Source organism: Pongo pygmaeus, chromosome Y (genome assembly GCF_028885625.2).
Source record: "Pongo pygmaeus isolate AG05252 chromosome Y, NHGRI_mPonPyg2-v2.0_pri, whole genome shotgun sequence".
Classification (NCBI taxonomy): domain Eukaryota; kingdom Metazoa; phylum Chordata; class Mammalia; order Primates; family Hominidae; genus Pongo; species Pongo pygmaeus.
Window position 1 is genome coordinate 1,791,619 of NC_072397.2, and position 19,660 is coordinate 1,811,278.

The 19,660-nt window shown below is 47.9% G+C and overlaps 1 protein-coding gene and 1 pseudogene across 1 annotated transcript in view; both read right to left on the bottom strand.

Annotated features, from left to right (window-relative positions):
• Positions 1-19,660, bottom strand: part of DHRSX (dehydrogenase/reductase X-linked) — a 272,919-nt gene that overhangs the window by 12,150 nt on the left and 241,109 nt on the right. The window contains exon 6 of the mRNA XM_054473374.2: positions 13,726-13,933. Within this exon, the coding sequence (XP_054329349.1) occupies positions 13,726-13,933 (208 nt within the window). The remainder of the gene's footprint in view (positions 1-13,725; positions 13,934-19,660) is intronic.
• LOC134739088 (putative uncharacterized protein encoded by LINC00596) lies at positions 18,576-19,064 on the bottom strand (annotated as a pseudogene).

Below are 19,660 nucleotides of genomic sequence, written 5' to 3' on the forward strand. Positions count from 1 at the left end.
CATCTCTTAGCTTGAGGCACTGGAAGGTCTTCCAGTCAATCAAAGCACAGAGACTGCTGGCTGGTTTTTAAGGCTGCACCAAAGGAGGGCAGTTATCCACTGAAGGGAAGAAGTTTCCCATCCAAAGAGGATGCTTCTTTTTAGGGTGGCAGCCTCAGAGCCTATGACGTCTTTGTTCCTGGGGAGTCTGTTAGAGCCACCAGACATACCCTGTGGAAAGGAGAGATGGCATCTCCTCGGACAAAACGACCCTTCCCAGTTCTGAAACGTCTGTGGCATTTCCAGTGTGTACCTCAAATTGATCCAGGTGGCATCACCTCTGAGCCCGAGAGAACCTCCTTCTTTCCCTCCCTTTCTCTCACGCCCTTCTTCTTCCTCCTTCGCTTCCTCTTCCTTTTTCTTTCTCCTCTTTTTCTCTATTCCTCTCTTTCTCTTCCTCCCCCATCTTATCCTCCTCCTCTTTCATTTCTTCCTCCTCCTTCTCTTTTCCCCCTTATCCTCCTCCTGTTTTTCTATCCCTTCCTCTTCCTCCTTTTTTCTCTTTCTCCTTTTTCTCTCTTCTTCCTCCTCCTTCATCTTATCCTCCTCCTCCTTTTTCTTTTTTCCCCTTATTCTCTTCTTTCCCCCATCTCTTTCTCCCTTTCTCCTCTCTCTGCCTTCTCTTCTTCCTTCTTTCTTTTCTCCTCTTGCCTTTTCGCTCTCTATTCCTCTTTTTTCTCCTTCATCTTTTCTTCCTCCACCTCGTCCTCTTCCTCCTTTCTCCCTTATCCTCCTGTTTTTCTATCCCTCTGTCTCCCTTCCTCTTCCTTTCTTTCTCCTCTTTCTCATCATTTTCTCCCTCTTCTTCCTCCTCCATCTTCTCCTTCTGTTCCACTTCTTCCTCCTCCCCCTCTTTCTTCCCCTTATCCTCTTCGTTTCCTCTTTCTCTTCCTTCCTCTTCTCTCTCCTCCTTCTCTTCTTCCTTTTTTCTTTCTGCCCTTCTTCCCTTTTCTCTATTCCTCTTTTTCCTCCTCCTTCATCTTCTCCTCCTCCACTTCTTCCTTATCCTCCTCCTCCCTTCATCTTCTCCTCCTCCACTTCTTCCTTCTCCTCCTCCTCCCTTCTTACTTCTCCTCCTTTTTCTACCCCGTCTTCCTCCTTTTTTTCTCCTTTTCCTCCTCCTCTTCCTCGTTTTTCTCTCTCCCCCTTCCCTTCCTCCTCTTCCCCTTCTTCTTCCTCCTCCTCTCTCTCTGCCCCCTCTATTATCAATTTACAGTATAATCCAGGTTTTCGTAAAAAAAAAAAAAAACTGGACAACCTTCACACTATACTCTTCTGTTTCTAAAAGTCTTCTTCTGAATCGAAATCACTCTTGTTCACTTGTGTGAGGCTGGGGGATTCCTGAATGAACTTTTATCCACTTGTTTTGAAAACAACAACAACAACTAAGGCAACACAACTTCCTTTAGGATTCATCTGGAGGATTCATATGGAGTTACCGAGAGCTATCTTCTTCTGTCCACAGCCCCAAAGCTGGGGCTCAATCCCCTGCAGTCCTGGGGTCAGGGGTCCTCACGCTTAGCACTCAAGAGAATCGGCCAGAGAGCTTGTAAAAACAACTGCACCCCTGGTATTTCTGACTCAGTGGATCTTAGGAGGCCCAAGAATCTGCATTTTTTATTATTTATTTATTTTTTTGAGATGGAGTCTCACTCTGTTGCCTGGGCTGGAGTGCAGTGGCATGATCTTGACTCACTGCAACCTCTGCTTCCCAAGTTTAAGCAATTCTCCTGCCTCAGCCTCCCAAGTAGCTGGGATTACAGGCGCCCGCCACTACACCTAGCTAATTTTTCGTATTTTTAGTAGAGATGGGATTTCACCATGTTGGCCAGGCTGGTCTTGAACTCCTGACCTCATGATTCGCCCACGTCAGCCTGCAAAAGTGCTGGGATTACAGGCATGAGCCACCGTGCCCGACCCAAGAATCTGCATTTCTAACGAGCTCCCAGAGGCTGCTGGTCTTAGAGACCACGCTGGGAACCCTACTCATTCTAGCTTCTTATGCAGCTCTGCAAACTATACACCATGGGCAAAATTCAGCCCGTACCTGTTTCTGTACAGGCTACTAGCTAAGAATGGTTTTATACTCTTAAAGTGTTGTTAAAAAAAAAAAAAAAAGAAAGAAAGAAAGAAATATGCCAAAGAGACTAGAGGTGGCCCACAAAGACTAAAACACTTCCTATCTAGCCAGCCTCCTGTATAGAGCAAGGAACTGTGGCTTCGCGGCAGAATTTAATTATCTGCCCCTGTGCAGCTGCGGCTGACAGGTGCTGTCTTCCACACATTCTTGGAATGATGAAGTGCGCCTGCTTGGTGGTGCCTTGTGCAGGGAAATGAAAGTTGCCTTCTGAATACACAACACGGTCCTGTAAATCATGCTCCCTGTGGCTTAAATAACACATCCCGTTTTATCTACAGCTTTTTTTTTTTTTTTCAAATGACAATCTTTAGAGACTGGCAAGAGGACAGAAGATGTATAAATGTGAACCCAAATCCAAGAACAAAGTGTGTTCCCTTTTAACAAACACAAGGGTATCTTTGAAGTCCCAGACACCCGCCGGGGGGCCGGGGAGACGGTGCAGCAACATTTATCGTAAAATCTGCATAAAGCCACTCTTGAGTCCTGGAGACTGTTGGAGCTGCAAGCTACACAAACCATTTCAACTTCATTCAGTCCAATGAATGTTTATTAAATGCTCACCCATATTTTGCCAGCTCTTGGGGCAAAGGAAGACAATTTTAGAAATAACCCCTGCTGCCCGGGAGCTTCCAATAGACATGGGCAGTGGGTGGATGGTGAGGCACAAGTGCAGGAAAAAAAAAAAGATGAAACACACACAAAATAGAAGATAGAATTTCAAGTGTACTAAGTAGAGCCACAAGCAATATAGTCAGCCAGAGGAATGAATGGCTCATAATTACATAATTACATAGAGCTTTACAGTGGAGAAAATGGTTTCCCATATATTCTGTCAGCAATGTTCACAACAATCTTATGTGATATTATTATCCAGAATTAACAAATTAGAAAAATGAGAGGCATAGCAGGGAAGGAAAGGAGAAGGGAGCTGTTGCAGGAAATAGCCACTGCCTGATTCTTCCAGGGACCCCTCCCTCATCATCTCCCTTCTTTCTCTGCTTTGCTATGATGAGCCCTGATGCATGCACACAGCTGGATCCATGCACATGCATTCAATATCTCCCTCCTTGCCTTCACCCATGCACACAGCCCTGATCCATGCACACAGCTGGCTCCATACATATGCATTCAGCATCTGCCTCCCTGCCTTCATCCATGCACATAGCCCTGATCCATGCACACAGCTGGCTCCATACACATGCATTCTGCATCTGCCTATCTTCTTCCACGCACACAGCCCTAATCCATGAACACAGCTGGCTCCATGCACGTGCATTCAGCATCTGCCTCCCTGCCTTCATCCATGCACACAGCCCTGACCCATGTACACAGCTGGCTCCATACACATGCATTCAGCATCTGCCTCCCTGCCTTCATCCATGCACACAGCCCTGACCCATGTACACAGCTGGCTCCATACACATGCATTCCGCATCTGGCCTCTCTGCCGTCATCCATGCACACAGCACTGATCCATGCACACAGCTGGCTCCATACACATGCATTCAGCATCTGCCTCCCTGCCTTCATCCATGCACACAGCCCTGACCCATGTACACAGCTGGCTCCATACACATGCATTCCGCATCTGGCCTCTCTGCCGTCATCCATGCACACAGCACTGATCCATGCACACAGCTGGCTCCATACACATGCATTCCGCATCTGGCCTCTCTGCCGTCATCCATGCACACAGCACTGATCCATGCACACAGCTGGCTCCATACACATGCATTCTGCAGCTGCCTCCCTGCCTGCATCCATGCACACAGCTGGCTCCACGCACATGCATTCAGCATCTCCATCCCTGCCTTCATCCATGCACACAGCCCTGATCCATGCACACAGCCCTGATCCATGCACACAGCTGGCTCCATGCACGTGCGTTCAGCACCTGCCTCCCTGCCTGCATCCATGCACACAGCCCTGATCCATGCACACAGCTGGCTCCACGCACATGCATTCAGCATCTCCATCCCTGCCTTCATCCATGCACACAGCCCTGATCCATGCACACAGCCCTGATCCATGCATACAGCTGGCTCCATGCACGTGCATTCAGCACCTGCCTCCCTGCCTGCATCCATGCACACAGTCCTGATCCATGCACATGCATTCAATATCTCCCTCCCTGCCTTCACTCATGCACACAGCCCTGATCCATGCACACAGCTGGCTCCATACACATGCATTCCGCATCTGGCCTCTCTGCCTTCATCCATGCACACAGCACTGATCCATGCACACAGCTGGCTCCACACACATGCAGTCCGCATCTGGCCTCTCTGCCTTCATCCATGCACACAGCACTGATCCATGCACACAGCTGGCTCCATACACATGCATTCCGCATCTGGCCTCTCTGCCTTCATCCATGCACACAGCACTGATCCATGCACACAGCTGGCTCCACACACATGCATTCTGCAGCTGCCTCCCTGCCTGCATCCATGCACACAGCCCTGATCCATGCACACAGCTGGCTCCATGCACATGCATTCAGCATCTGCCTCCCTGCCTTCACCCATGCACACAGCCCTGATCCATGCACACTGCTAGACCCACACACATGCATTCAGCATCTCTATCCCTGCCTTCATCCATGCACACAGCCCTGATCCATGCACACAGCCCTGATCCATGCACACAGCTGGCTCCATGCACGTGCGTTCAGCACCTGCCTCCCTGCCTGCATCCATGCACACAGCCCTGATCCATGCACACAGCTGGCTCCATACACATGCATTCCGCATCTGGCCTCTCTGCCTTCATCCATGCACACAGCCCTGATCCATGCACACAGCTGGCTCCATGCACGTGCGTTCAGCACCTGCCTCCCTTCCTGCATCCATGCACACAGCCCTGATCCATGCACATGCATTCAATATTTCCCTCCCTGCCTTCATCCATGCAGACAGCCCTGATCCATGCACATAGCCCAGATCCATGTACACAGCTAGACCCACACACATGCATTCAGTACCTCCCTCCCTGCCTTCCAGGCACAGAGTCCTGATCCACGCACACAGCTGTTGTAGGTTTTCTGCAGTAGTATTCAGAACAGCAAAGATATGCAATCAACCTAAGTGTCTGTCAGCAGAGGACTAGCTAAGATAAAGAAAGTATAGTATAGTATATACACACCATGGAATATTATGCAGTCATATCAAAGAATGAAATCATGTCTTTTGCAGTGACATGGACAAACACTGCACGTTTCCACTTTTTATTTTATTATTTTACTTTTTATTTTTATTTTTTGAGATGGAGTCTCACTCTGTCGCCCAGGCTGGAGTGCAGTGGTGCGATCCTGGCTTACTGCAGTCTCTACCTCCCGTGTTCAAGCGATTCTCCTGCCTCAGCCTCCCGAGTAGCTGGGACTACAGGCATGTGCCACCACGCTGAGCTAATTTTTGTATTTTTAGTAGAGACGGGGTTTCACCATATTGGTCAGGCTGGTCTTGAACTCGTGACCTCAGGTGATCCACCCGCCTCAGCCTCCCAAAGTGCTGGGATTACAGGTGTGATCCACCATGCCTGGCCTGTTTCCATTTTCTAAGGTCCCTAGAGTCGTCAGACTCATCAAGACAGAAAGCAGAATGGTGTTGCTAGGAGCTAGGAACAGCAGGGAAACTGGAAGTTGTATTTTAATGGAAACAGAGCTTCAGTTTGAAAAGCGGGCCGTTCTCCTAACAACTCATATACCGAAAGTCAAACACTGATCCTGCCATGTTCTCACTTGCAGGTGGGAGTTCACCAGTGGGTCTACACAGACACAGAGGGTGGACTGACGATGAGGACCCTGAAAGGTGGGAGGTTGGCAGGAGGTGGAGGATGAAAAAAATCACCTACGGGTATAGTATTCACTGCAGCGGTGAGGGGTTCACTAGAAGCCCGGACTTCACCACTGTGCAATGTCTCCATGCAAGAAATCCGCACCTGTACTCCTTAAATGTATAATCAATAAGCAAATCAATAAATACATAAGCTGGGCCGGGCGCGGTGGCTCACACCTGTCATCCCAGCACTTTGGGAGGCCGAGGCCGGTGGATCATGAGGTCAAGAGATCAAGACCATCCCAGCCAACATGATGAAACCCCGTCTCTATTAAAAATGTAAAAATTAGCTGGGTGTGGTGGGACATGCCTATAATCCCAGCTACTCGGGAGGCTGAGGAGGGAGAATCGCTTGAACCCGGGAGGGAGGGGTTGCAGTGAGCCAAAATCATGCCACTGCAGTGCAGCCTGGGCAACAGAGCATCTCAGAAGAAAAAAAAAAAAAAAAAAAGGAAACAAGAAAAGAAATCCGCACCTGTACTCTTTAAATTTTTAATAAATAAGCAAATCAATAATACATAGGCCAGGACGGGCGCGGTGGCTCACGCCTGTCATGCCAGCACTTTGGGAAGCCGAGGCTGGCGGATCACAAGGTCAAGAGATCAAGACCATCCCGGCCAACATGGCGAAACCCCGTCTCTATTAAAAATATACAAATTAGCTGGGTGTGGTGGGACATGTCTGTAATCCCAGCTACTTGGGAGGCTGAGGAGGGAGAATCGCTTGAACCCGGGAGGCAGGGGTTGCAGTGAGCCGAGATCGTGCCACTGTACTCCAGCCTGGGCGACAGGGCGAGACTCTGTCTCAAAAAAATAAAATAAAATAAAATAAATAAATCCGCATCTGTACTCCTTAAATTTATAATAAATAAGTGAATCAATAAATACATAAGCCAGTTGGTGAGATGACCCATAAAGACAAACAAAGCTTTGTGAGGGGAAAGCAAGCACCCAGGAGAAGCCCTATCTTCAGAGGTTTTGACACAGGCCTGAATGAAGCGAAGGAGAGGGAATGGACACCTGGGGGAAGGGCATGTGTGGAAGAGGAAACAGCCAGGGCTGAGGTTTGCACATTGCACGGAAGGGGTGAAGTCCCTGGTAGCTCTACCTGGAGCAATTTCTTATTTATTTATTTATTCATTGTATTTTTTTTGAGATGGAGTTTCACTCTTGTCACCCAGGCTGGAGCGCAGTGGCGCGATCTCGGCTTACTGCAACCTCCTGCTCCCGGGTTCAAGCGATTCTCCTGCCTCAGCCTCCCGAGTAGCTGGGATTACAGGCGTCCGCCATCACGCCTGTCTAATTTTTGTATTTTTAGTACAGATGGGGTTTCACCACGTTGGCCAGGCTGGTCTCGAACTCCTGGCCTCAGGTGATCCACCCGCCTCGGCCTCCCAAAGTCCTGGGATGACAGGCGTGAGCCACTGCGCCCGGCCACCTGGAGCATTTTCAGTGGAGCACGGGGGACTGGAAGCAAAATGTATGAGCAATTCCTGTATGGGGATTTGCTGCAGAAGAGACTGTGGTCAGGGACAGTCCCCAGGAAAAACAGAAGGTCCAGAGAGGGTGGTTAGATTTGTTTCTTTATTAATAAAGAAATGTGGGAGCTGGGTATGGTGTCTCATGCCTGTAATCCCAGCACTTTGGCAGGCCGAGGCAGTTGGCTCACTTGAGACTGTGAGCTTGAGATCAGCCTGAGTAACATATCAAAACCCTGTCTCTACTAAAAATGTAAAAATTAGCCAGGCATGCTGGGAGGTACCTGAGGTCCCAACTACCCAGGAGGATGAGGCAGAATTGCTGGAACCCAGGAGGCGGAGGTTGCAGTGAGCCGAGATCGCGCCACTGCACTCCAGCCTGGGCGACAGAGCGAGGCTCCACCTTAAAAATAAAAATAAAAATAAAAAAATTCCCAGTACCTGCATCCTTGACTTGATTAATTAATCCGTCACCCTCTCGGCACATCAATCCAAGTTCCAATCAACCCTAAGACACAGTTTCATTAGACTGCATGGCAGATACAAATACATGCTTAAAACAAGCAATGATACGAGTGGTCTACTTCATGGTGAAGTGGGCGCAGTCTACACTGCAAATTTGTTCATTTTGATGGCAGGCCTGATCACATGATTTCAAAGTGGTCAGGACTTGCTGGACATGAGCCCTGTATGGTGGAGCTGATACACTCAGCATTTACAATAGCTTTCTTTTTTTTTTGAGATGGAGTTTCGCTCTTGTCGCCCAGGCTGGAGTGCAGTGGCACAATCTGGGCTCACCACAATCTCCGCCCCTGGGTTCAAGCGATTCTCCTGCCTCAGCTTCCTGAGTAGCTGGGATTACAGGTGACTGCCACCATGCCTGGCTAATTTCTGTATTTTTAGTAGAGATGGGGTTTCTCCATGTTGGTCAGGCTGGTCTCAAACTCCCAACCTCAGGTGATCCTCCCCCCTCAGCCTCCCAAAGTGTTGGGATTACAGGTGTGAGCCACCGCGCCCGGCCCATAGCTCTTTTTCGTAACACCCACTGATCTTGAGACAAGCGGGGTGGGAAGAGAGGTAATAGCCACATTCATTTGCTCCCTAGGAGGGGTATACAGTGTAGGGGGTTACTGAGTTTCATTGATGAAGCTGCAAGGAGCTTCCTAGAGGTCTGAAGACCACACACGCTCTCTGAAATACTAAGCTACTCTCCTACTGAGGCTGAGACCATCTGCTTGTCTCAGCATGAAGAATGGCCTGATGCATTTGTATACAGGACAAATCAAAACCTCTCATCTTTATAAATGCACAAATCATAATCCCAACACTTTGGGAGGCCACAGCAGGAGGATCGCTTGGGGCTAGGAACTGGAGATCCGGCTGGACAACAGAGCAGGACCCTGGCTCTACCAAAAATTTTTTAAAAATTAGCCAGGTGTGCTGGTGCATTCCTGTAGTCCCAGCTACTCAGGAGGTGGAGGTGGGGTGATCGTTTCAGTCCAGCAGAGGTCGAGGCTGCTGTGAGCTGTGATTGTGCCACTGCTCTCCAGCCTGGGTGACAGGGCGACACCCCATCTCAAAAACAAACCAATCAACCTCCTAGTTTTTCTTCTGGTACTGACTGGTCGCCCAGGTTAGTGGCGGTGAATTTGGAATCGAGTCCATGTGTTCTGATGAGACAGAGGATAGAGGTTTCAGAGTGACATACAACCATGCCCTCAGATGATATGAAACATCACAGAGATATGAACTTCCCACAGATTCTTCCCAAGGACCCTGGGCAGATCCTGCAAGGTTTTTCTTCTTTCTTTCTTTCTTTTTTTTTTTGAGATGGAGTTTCACTCTTGTCACCCAGGCTGGAGTGCAATGGCGCCATCTTGGCTCACTACAACCTCTGCCTCCCGGGTTCAAGCGATTCTCCTGCCTCAGCCCCCCAAGTAGCTGGGATGACATGCAGGCGCTACCACACTCGGCTAATTTTTTTTTATTTTTTAATAGAGATGGTGTTTCCCCATGTTTGACAGGCTGGTCTCAAACTCCTGACCTCAAGTAATCCGCTCACCTCGGCCTCCCAAAGTGCTGGGATTACAGGCATGAGACACGGCACCCAGCTGATCTTCCAAGTCTTAATATACAATGCATACATACATGCATACACACTAGTAAATAATACATATACAGCAATACAGAATTATCATTATAAAGAGAGCATCAAGCTACTGCTGTCGTACAGCCTTTTCTTTAAAATTCTTACATTATTTTAATTTCATTTCCAGGCTAATGCATATTCTTCTGCTCTATAATTTTAAAGTTTCCACAATGTTGTCTCTTATATAAAGGCAGTATCACTCAAGCAATGCCCCGTGGTTATTTTTAATCCAAATTTGCAGATGATGATCAAAGGATTAAAGAATGATTCATGTGGCTAAAGTTCCAGTTTGCTTGTTAAATATTTAGAAAGAAATATTATCAAGGCCAGCCATGGTGGCTTATGCCTGTCATCCCAGCACTTTCGGAGGCAGAGGTGGGAGAATCACTTGAGGCCAGGATTTCAAGGTTGCAACCAGTGATTGCATCATAATCCCAGCGCACAAGACCACCGTGGGCGAACAGCAAGATCCTGTCTCTAAAAAAAAAAAAAAAAAAGCACTGCAGCCAGGGTGACAGAGCAAGACCTGGTCTCTAAAAAATTTAAAAGAGGCCGGGTGTGGTGGCTCATGCCTGTAATCCCAGCACTTTGGGAGGCCAAGGCGGGCGGATCACGAGGTCAGGAGATCAAGACCATCCTGGCTAACATGGTGAAACCCCGTCTCTACTAAAAATACAAAAACAACAACCAACAAAAAAAAAACAATTAGTCAGGCGTGGTGGCGGGCGCCTGTGGTCCCAGCTACTTGGGAGGCTGAGGCAGGAGAATGGCGTGAACCCGAGAGGTGGAGCTTGCAGTGAGCCGGGATCGCACCACTGCACTCCAGCCTGGGCAACTGAGCGAGACTCCGTCTCAAAAAAAAAAAAAAAATTTTAAAAGAAAAAAACAGCAAATGCTCTCCTTGGATACTGAAGTCACTCTGAGGGATTCATGGGGGTTTTATAAGAATGTATCCTAGTGTTGGTGTCTTGCTAGAGAAAACTTAGTGCTTAATAAAATAACTAATATTTTGAAATTCCTTTGCTTGAGAAATTAGAGATGCAAAGAACAATGGATAAGAAAGCAAACTGCAAAATAAGGGAGGTACAGCTGAGCACGGAGGCTCACGCCTGTAATCCCAGCACTTAGGGAGGCCGAGGCGGGCGGATCACCCAAGGTCAGGAGTTCGAGACCAGCCTGGGCAACATAGTGAAACCCCATCCCTACTAAAAACACAACACTTAGCCAGGCATGTTGGTGGGTGCCTGCAATCCCAGCTACTCAGGAGGCTGAGGCAGGAGAATCGCTTGAACCCGGGAGGCGGAGGTTGCAGTGAGCTGAGATCGGGCCAGTGCACTGCAGCCTGGTGACAGAGCGAGACTATCTCAAAAAAAAAAAAAAGAAAAAGAAAAAGAAAAAAAGAAATTCCTTTGCTTGAGGAATGAGAGATTTGAAGAACAACTGATAAGAAAGCAAACTGCAAAATAAGGGAAGTAATTAATCCCCTCAAAAAGTCTGCGTTGGGGGCGGGCAGCTCGTATCATGAGAGACTTTCAGACGACATCAAGAGCAATGCCAGGAGTCCAACAGGGAGAAAAGGGAATTTGTAACCAAGCTCATTAATTCCAAAACTTGATGAAACAGACAATTATCTAAAGGGAAAAGCTGTCTAAACTGATTCAGAAAGAGGTGGGAAACCTCAATAAAGCAGTAGACGCCCAAGGAATTTTGAAAGCTGAGTTAGAATCGCTCTTCCGAAAATTCCTCAACCCACGCGGTTTTGAAGGCGAATCGTGTCATTGTTTCAAAAGCAGACAGTTTTAAAAATGCTAATTAGACGATTCTGCAATGTAAAGGGAGAAACAGAAAAGCTTCTCAAGGTTCTTTCTTTGTTTTGTAAACAAATTATTAAAACTTTAGTATCCCGACTTGAGATAGATAGAAAAGAAAGTAAATCTATAGCTCCCAGATACATATCACTTCAAAAGACCTCAAGGGGGACAGGCACGATGGCTCGCTACTGTATCCCAGCACTTTGGGACACCAAGGCGGGTAGATTACTTGAGGTAGGCCAGGAGTTCAAGACCAGCTTGGCCAACGTGGCAAAACCCTGTCTTTACTAAAAATACAAAAACTAGCCGGGCGTGGTGGCGCACACCTGTAATCCCAGCTACTCAGGAGGCTGAGGCAGGAGATTCACTTGAACCCAGGGGGTGGAGGTTGCAGTGAGCTGAGATCAAACCACGGCACTCCAGCCTGGGCGACAGAGCTAGACTCCATCTCAAACAAACAAACTCAAAGGAATGGCTGGGGCATGAAATCTTGCAGTGCTCAAGAAGATAACGCATCATGACAACAAAGATCGTTGCAGAAATCTGGGAGCATTCAGTTTCTGGGTCTTAAAAACCAAGACCCCAAAGTACGGTGCTTTGTCCTGCTGAACTGAAGAAGCCTCAAGATCTCTCTTACCTCCCCCCTTTCCTGGTTCCTCTGTGTCTCCCGATGTACAGGATGAAGTTGTTCTCTGAAGTTCCCTGAAGTCTGGACACGTCAAAGAAGGAAAAATGACCAGTGGCCCCTTCCCTGAGTTTCCGAACCCACATCGCAGGAGGAAAGACTGATGTCTGTCAACAGCCCTGCAGAGGCTCCTCATAAACCATTGTCTGTTCTGCCGGCTCCACAGCCTCTGTCCCTGCACAGACTCATCAGAAACCATTATCTGAGGCCAGGCGCTGTGGCTCACACCTATCATCCCAGCACTTTGGGAGCCCGAGGCGGGTGGATCACCTGAGGTCCAGAGTTCGCGACCAGCCTGGCCAGCATGATGAAACCCCGTCTCTACTAAAAATACAAAGTTAGCCGGGTGTGGTGGCGCACGCCTGTAATCCCAGCTACTCAGGAGGCTGAGGCAGCGGAATCGCTTGAACCCAGGAGGCAGAGGTTGCAGTGAGCTGAGATTGCGCCATTGCACTCCAGCCTGGGCGACAAAAAGTGAAACTCCATCTCAAAACAAACAAACAACAACAACAAAAAACATTATCTGTTTTTGGGCCACTGTACATGTTCAAACCCATTGACTTCCCTTAAAAATCATTTACTATTCCCCTGAATTCACCCCCAATTCCCCACTCCCTTTCCCCTAAGAAGAAGAGGACACAAGCATCTGTACCCCCTTGTGTAATGGGGCAATTCCTCTGACATCCTCCATGGATGAGAATACATTTGCCTGTCATTTCCTGTATTCATCTTTCAATAAGGGAAACTGTATTTTGTGCTTGGATTTTTCAGCAAACCTTCAAATGGCAAAGGGGGATGTTTTTCCCTTGACCCCTACCACAGCATCCCCAAAGGGTCTCCAGTTCCTAAGAAGATTCATTTATGGGCACTACATAACTACACAGCATCACCCACCGAGCTTGCAGACAACCAAGGCTTTGGGGTGAGAATGTACAAATAAATCACCGAATCCAAGCACCCAACACCGCACACGCAGCCTGGAAGTGGTTGTGTCAGAGCTGTGTGAACCAGAGTGACTCCATCTTGAACAGGAGCTGGGTAACATGAGACTGAGACCTACTGGGCTGCATTCCCAGACGGTTAAGGCATGTTAAGTCGCAGGATGAGATAAGAGATTGGTACAAGGTACAGGTCATAAAAACCTTGCTGATACAACAGGTTGCAGTAAAGAAGCCAGCCAGAACCCACAAAAAGCAAAATAGCGACAAGAGTGACCTCCGGTTGTCGTCACGGCTACATTCCCACCAGCTCTATGACAGTTACAAATGCCATGGCAATGTCAGGAAGTTACCCTCTATGGTCTAAAAAGAGGAGGCAGGAATAACCCACCCCTCGTTTAGCATATCATCAAGAAATAACCGTAAAAATGGCCAACCAGCAGCCGTTGGGGATGCTCTGTCTGTGGAGGAGCCATTCATTTATTCTTCTACCTTCTCAATAAACTTGCTTTCTCTTTGCACCACAGACACGTCCTGAATTCTTTCTTGCATGAGATCCAAGAACCCTCCATTGGGGTCTGGATTGGGGACCCCCTTTCCTGTAGCATCTTCAGGTGTAGCCGTGAATCAGAGAAGCAGAAGGGACTTACCTTGAAAAGCAACCAGCCGAGAAGCTTCTTCACCAGACGGGTGCCCCAGAACACATGCTGGTAGAGGTCCGTGTTGACCACACCGGGGTCCACCACGTTAGCAGTCACGTGGCTTCCCTCAGCCGCCAGCAGCCGCTGGAGGTGATAGGTGAACAGGACAAGGGCCAGCTTGCTCTGGGCGTAGGCTGTGTGGGGTGAGTAGCAGGCACTGTGGGGCAAGCAGGAGAAGGTGTAAGAGGCTGACGGCGTTCACGCCTAAGTGCTTCATCCTGGCAGCATCTGTACCTGCGGCCACGGCCACGTCCATAGGCAGCCACCTCCCCTAGGCCCATGTGTGATTATGCCCTCTGTTGGCCAGTTTTCCAACGCGTGTGGACTTTTCTAGTTCACCTTTTTATTACAAACTCATCCCTTAATTATATTGGGGTCAGAGATGTTAAATTATGTTACTAATTCTTTATTTTTTTTTTTTGAGACAGAGTCTCACTGTCGCCCAGGCCGGAGTGCAGTGATGCAATCTCGGCTCACTGCAACCTCCACCTGCCCAGTTCAAGTGATTCTCCTGCCTCAGCCTCCCCAGTAGCTGGGACTACAGGCGCCCGCCATCGCACCCTGCTAATTTTTTGTATTTTCAGTAAAAACGGGAGTTTTACCATGTTGGTCAGGCTGGTCTCGAACTCCTGACCTCAAGTTATCCACCCACTTCAGCCTCCCAAAGTGCTGGGATTACAGGCAGGAGCCACCGTGCTTTTTTTTTTTTTTTTTTTTTTTGAGACAGATTCTCACTCTGTCACCCAGGCTGGAGTGCAGTGTCACAACCTCTGCCTCCCGGGTTCAAGCGAATCTCGTGCCTCAGCCTCCAGAGTATCTGGGATTACAGGCTCCCATCACCACGCCCAGCTAATTTTTTGTATTTTTAGTAGGGACGGTGTTTCACCATGTTGGCCAGGCTGGTCTCGAACTCCTGACCTTGAGTGATCCACCCTCCTTGGCCTCCCAAAGTGCTGGGAGGACAGGCATGAGCCACCATGCCTGGCCACATGTGGTCTTCTTGATGAGTCTCAAATCATGAAAGACAACCACACAAGCAATTTGGCAAACTTACCAAGCTATCATAAATTTTCCTCACATCTACTGCAAGCTCTGTAGTGTGCTCAGCACGTGTTAAACTCTTTGCACCTTGGTTCAAGCAGTTTAGAGAAATGTTTTAGTATCACAGGACATAGTGATAAAAATCGATCTGATAACCGTGGTAAAGTGAGTAACCTGCCTCTCTCTCTCTCTCTGGTAACCTCAATCACCAGAAACACAGAAAACTGGATGTTTATATGTTCTACTTTTTTATGCCTTAGAAACACTTTTTAAAGAGATGTTATTTGCGGTGTTACATAACGTCCCTTGAAGGCGCACAACCACCATAGACTCCTTTTAGAATTTAATGCTAGGAATAGATAATTGGCCTTAGAATCAGCCTTATAGTTCTTTTCAATAAGACAAGGAGAAGTATTTGAGCAGTAATGTTTTTCTTTCCTCTGGGCTCCGAAGATGCCCAGAGGCGATCAATTTGCTACACAATTATCGTAACAACATTTCAGGGTGGCTGAAGGTTCATATCTCTTGCTTCTTTTATATATATATTTTTTTTAATTTTATTTTTATTTATTTTTGAGACAGAGTCTTGCTCTGTCACCCCAGCTGGAGTGCAGTGGCGCGATCTCGGCTCACTGCAAGCTCCACCTCCCGGGTTCAAGTCATTTTCCTGCCTCAGCCTCCCAAGTAGCTGGGACTACAGGCGCCCACCACCCGCCTGGCTAATTTTTTGTATTTTTAGTAGAGACGAGGTTTCACCATGTTAGCCAGGATGGTCTCGATCTCCTGACCTCGTGATCAGCCTGCCTCGGCTTCCCAAAGTGCTGGATTACAGGCGTGAGCCACTGCACCTGGCCTAATTTTCTGAACTAACCACACGGTATATGTATCCTGGTGGAAGCTGTGAAAGGAAAATATCTGAGCACCCCAAAATCACGAAGCTCAAAGGAAAAGTCCAGCTGGAGCCTGCTGAAGGCAAACATGCCTCCCATTCTGTTCAAAGTCACCCCTGTGCTCTCTGAGATAGATGCAGATCTGATCACCTCCTTTGGGAAGGCTCATCAGAAACCCTAAAGAATGCAACCATCTGTGTCTCACCTACCTGTGAGCTGGAAGCCCCCTCCCTGCTTCCAGTTGTCCCTGCCTTTCAAGGACTGTACTTCTTCTTATTATTTTTTTGAGATAGAGTTTTGCTCATGTTGCCCAGGCTGGAGTGCAGTGGCACAATCTCGGCTCACTGCAACCTCCACCTCCTGGGTTCAAGCCATTCTCCTGCCTCAGCCTCCCGAGTAGCTGGGACTACCAGCGCCCGCCACCACGCCCGGCTAATTTTTTGTATTTTTAGTAGAGATGGGGTTTCACCATGTTAGCCAGGCTGATCTCGAACTCCTGGCCTCAGGTGATCCGCCTGCCTCGGCCTCCCAAAGTACAGGCATTTACAGGCGTGAGCCACCGCACCCCCCCCACCATGTAGTTCTTACATATATTGACTGATGTCTCATGTCTCCCTAAAATGTATAAAACCAAGCTGTGGCCAGACACAGTGGCTCACGCCTGTAATCCCAGCACTTTGGGAGGCCAAGGTGGGCGGGTCACAAGGTCTGGAGTTTGAGACCAGGCTGGCCAACATGGTGAAACCCTGTCTCTACTAAAAAAAATTTAAAAATTAGCCAGGCTTGGTGGCAGGTGCCTGTAGTCCCAGCTACTCGGGAGGCTGAGGCAGGAGAATGGCTTGAACCTGGGAAGCGGAGGGTGCAGTGAGCTGAGATTGCACCAATGCACTCCAGCCTGGGCAAGAGAGTGAGACTCCAACTCAAAAAAAAAAAAAAAAAAAAAACACAAACAAAAAAACCAAGCTGTGACCTGACCACGTTGCACACATGTCATCAGGACTTTCAGAGGCTGTGTCACAGGTGCACGTCCTTAAATTTGGCAAAACAAACTTTCTAAATTAACTGAGACCTGTCTCAAATGTTCAGGGTTCACAAAGCCATCTCAGATATATTTTGAATATGAGCATGATATTTATGCTAAGTAAATACAGATAAGATCAAAAAGCCTAAAAGAATGTTTAACACATTCAAAAGATTAAAAGAAAGACATCGTCATCATATGCGTTTCAGAAGAAGCATCAGTGAAAATCCAGTGCCTCTTACCAACAAAGGCTGTTCCTAAATAAGAATACAATATTGAGGGTCGGGCGCAGTGGCTCATGCCTGTAATCCCAGCACTTTGGGAGGCTGAGGCGGGCGGATCACCAGGTCATGAGTTTGAGACCATCCTGGCTAACATGGTGAAACCCCATCCCTACTAAAAATACAAAAAATTAGCTGGGCGTGCTGGCGGGCGCCTGTAGACCCAACTACTTGGGAGGCTGAGGCAGGAGAATCACTTGAACCCGGGAGGTGGAGGTTGCAGTGACACGAGATCACGCCACTGTACTCCAGCCTGGGCAACAGAGCGAAACTCTATCTCAAATAATAATAATAATAATAATAATAAAAGAATAGAAAATTGAAATAAATGAAGTAAACTTTGACCTAAGGATCTGGAGAAGAAAAATAAGAATGCTTTCCCAAGTAAAACACATAAAAGAAAACCAAAAAGATCAAAGCAAATCAGAAATACAGAAAGAAAACAGTGTAAACATAAATGATACCACTGGGGAAGAGAGCCTGATGTTGGTTTTTGTTGTTGTTGTTTGAGAAGGAGTCTTGCTCTGTCACCCAGGCTGGAGTGCAGTGGCGTCATCTCAGCTCACTGCAACCTCTGCCTCCTGGGTTCAAGTGATTCACCTGCCTCAACCTCCTGAGTAGCTGGGATTACAGGCATACACCACCATGCCCAGATAATTTTTGCATTTTTAGTAGAGATGGGGTTTCATCAGGTTAGCCAGGCTGGTCTCGAACTTCAGACCCCAAGTGATCTACCCGCCTTGGCCTCCCAAAGTGCTGGGATTACAGGCGTGAGCCACCGTACGTGGCCTTGGTGTTGGTTTCTAAACCTCCTCTCCCTGTTATAAAATGTCCAATATACACTATATTTTCCAGATGAAAAGTAGAATATTACAATTACAGAGCAGACCTTGAAACTATAAAAAAAATTAGGGCTGGGCACAGTGGCTCATGCCTCTAATCCCAGCACTTTGGGAGGCCAAGGCAGGCGGATCATGAGGTCAGGAGATCGAGACCATCCTGGCTAACATGGTGAAACCTTGTCTCTACTAAAAATACAAAAACTCACCCAGGTGTGGTGGCGGGCGCCTGTAGTCCCAGCTACTCAGGAGGCTTAGGCAGGAGAATGGCGTGAACCTGGGAGGCAGAGCTTGCAGTGAGCCGAGATCGCGCCACTGCACTCTAGCCTGGGTGATATAGCGAGACTCTGTCTCAAAAAAAAAAAAAAAAAAAATTAGATAACCTCTATATTCATGTATTCATTTTTTCATAAAATAAATGAACGAAACCAATAATGCATGCCTAGTTGGGGCTCAGAGAACAATAACCTAAAATGAAGACCTCAGAAGCAGCATCAGAAGCAAACCTTTCTCGCTGACCTTCTCCCACCCTCCTGTCTCTGAGCCATTTTGCCCCAAGGGCACCACAGAAACTGCAATCCTTCTTCCCCAAGGTGGGTCCCAAAAACCAAAGCACCTTTCCCCCAAGGCCAGCCAGAAACCCTATAAACAGGACTCTAACTTTCCCTACACCCTGAGTATATAAAAACTGGCCATAAAGAAATTTTCTAGCATGGCACAGTGGCTCACGACTATAATCCCGGCACTTTGGGAGGCCAAGGCAGGTGGATCACTTGAGATCAGGAGTTCGAGACCAGCCTGCCCAACACAGCGAAACATCATCTCTAGTGAAAATACAAACATTAGGCCAGGCACGGTGGCTCACGCCTGTAATCCCAGCACTTTGGGAGGCCGAGGTGGGCAGACCACACGGTCAGGAGATCGAGACTATCTTGGCTAATACCGTGAAACCCCGTCTCTACTAAAAATACAAAAAATTAATTGGGCATGGTGGTGGGCGCCTGTAGTCCTAGCTACTTGGGAGGCTGAGGCAGGAGAATGGCGTGAACCCAGGAGGCAGAGCTTGCAGTGAGCAGAGATTGCGCCACCGCACTCCAGCCTGGGTGACAGAGGGAGACTGTCTCAAAAAAAAAAGAAAAAAGAAAATACAAACATTAGCCAAGTGTGGTGGTGGGCACCTGTAGTCCCAGCTACTCGGGAGGCTGAGGCAGGAAAATTGCTTGAACCCAGAAGGTGGAGGCTGCAATGAGCCAAGATCGCGCCATTGCACTCCAGCCAGGGCAACAAGAGCAAGACTCTGTCTCAAAAAAAAAGAAAAAGAAAGAAAAGAAAAAAGAAATTCCTTGACCTGCCTTATTTGAATGTAGGTTCTACAATCCCCTTCCCAGAGAGGGTCCCACCCCACCCCCAGAAGGAAGGTGCGCTGCTCAGAGGCCAAAAAAAATCTAGACAGGCCTATCTGTGTTTCCCCACTCAGACCATCAGCCTTAGATGAGACCCTTTTCCTCCAATCCTATTCCTACACGGATTTTGTTCAGACTTCGTTGAACCTAAGCATAAAAATAGACAGTTTCCCCTGTACCTCTGGGTCTTCCCTCTGAAGGCTGCTGTATGTATCCATCGAGTAAACTTTGTATGCCTTTTCTCCTGTTCATCTGCCTTTGCAAGTTGATTTTTCAGCTTGCAAAATCAGAGGGAATGACCCTCCATCTGTTTTCCTATCACACTGGCAATGTTCCAAGAAGTCATCATTTCCACTGCAAAGAACATGGGGAAAATTGGCCAGACAACCAAAGGAAAGGTGTGCACATA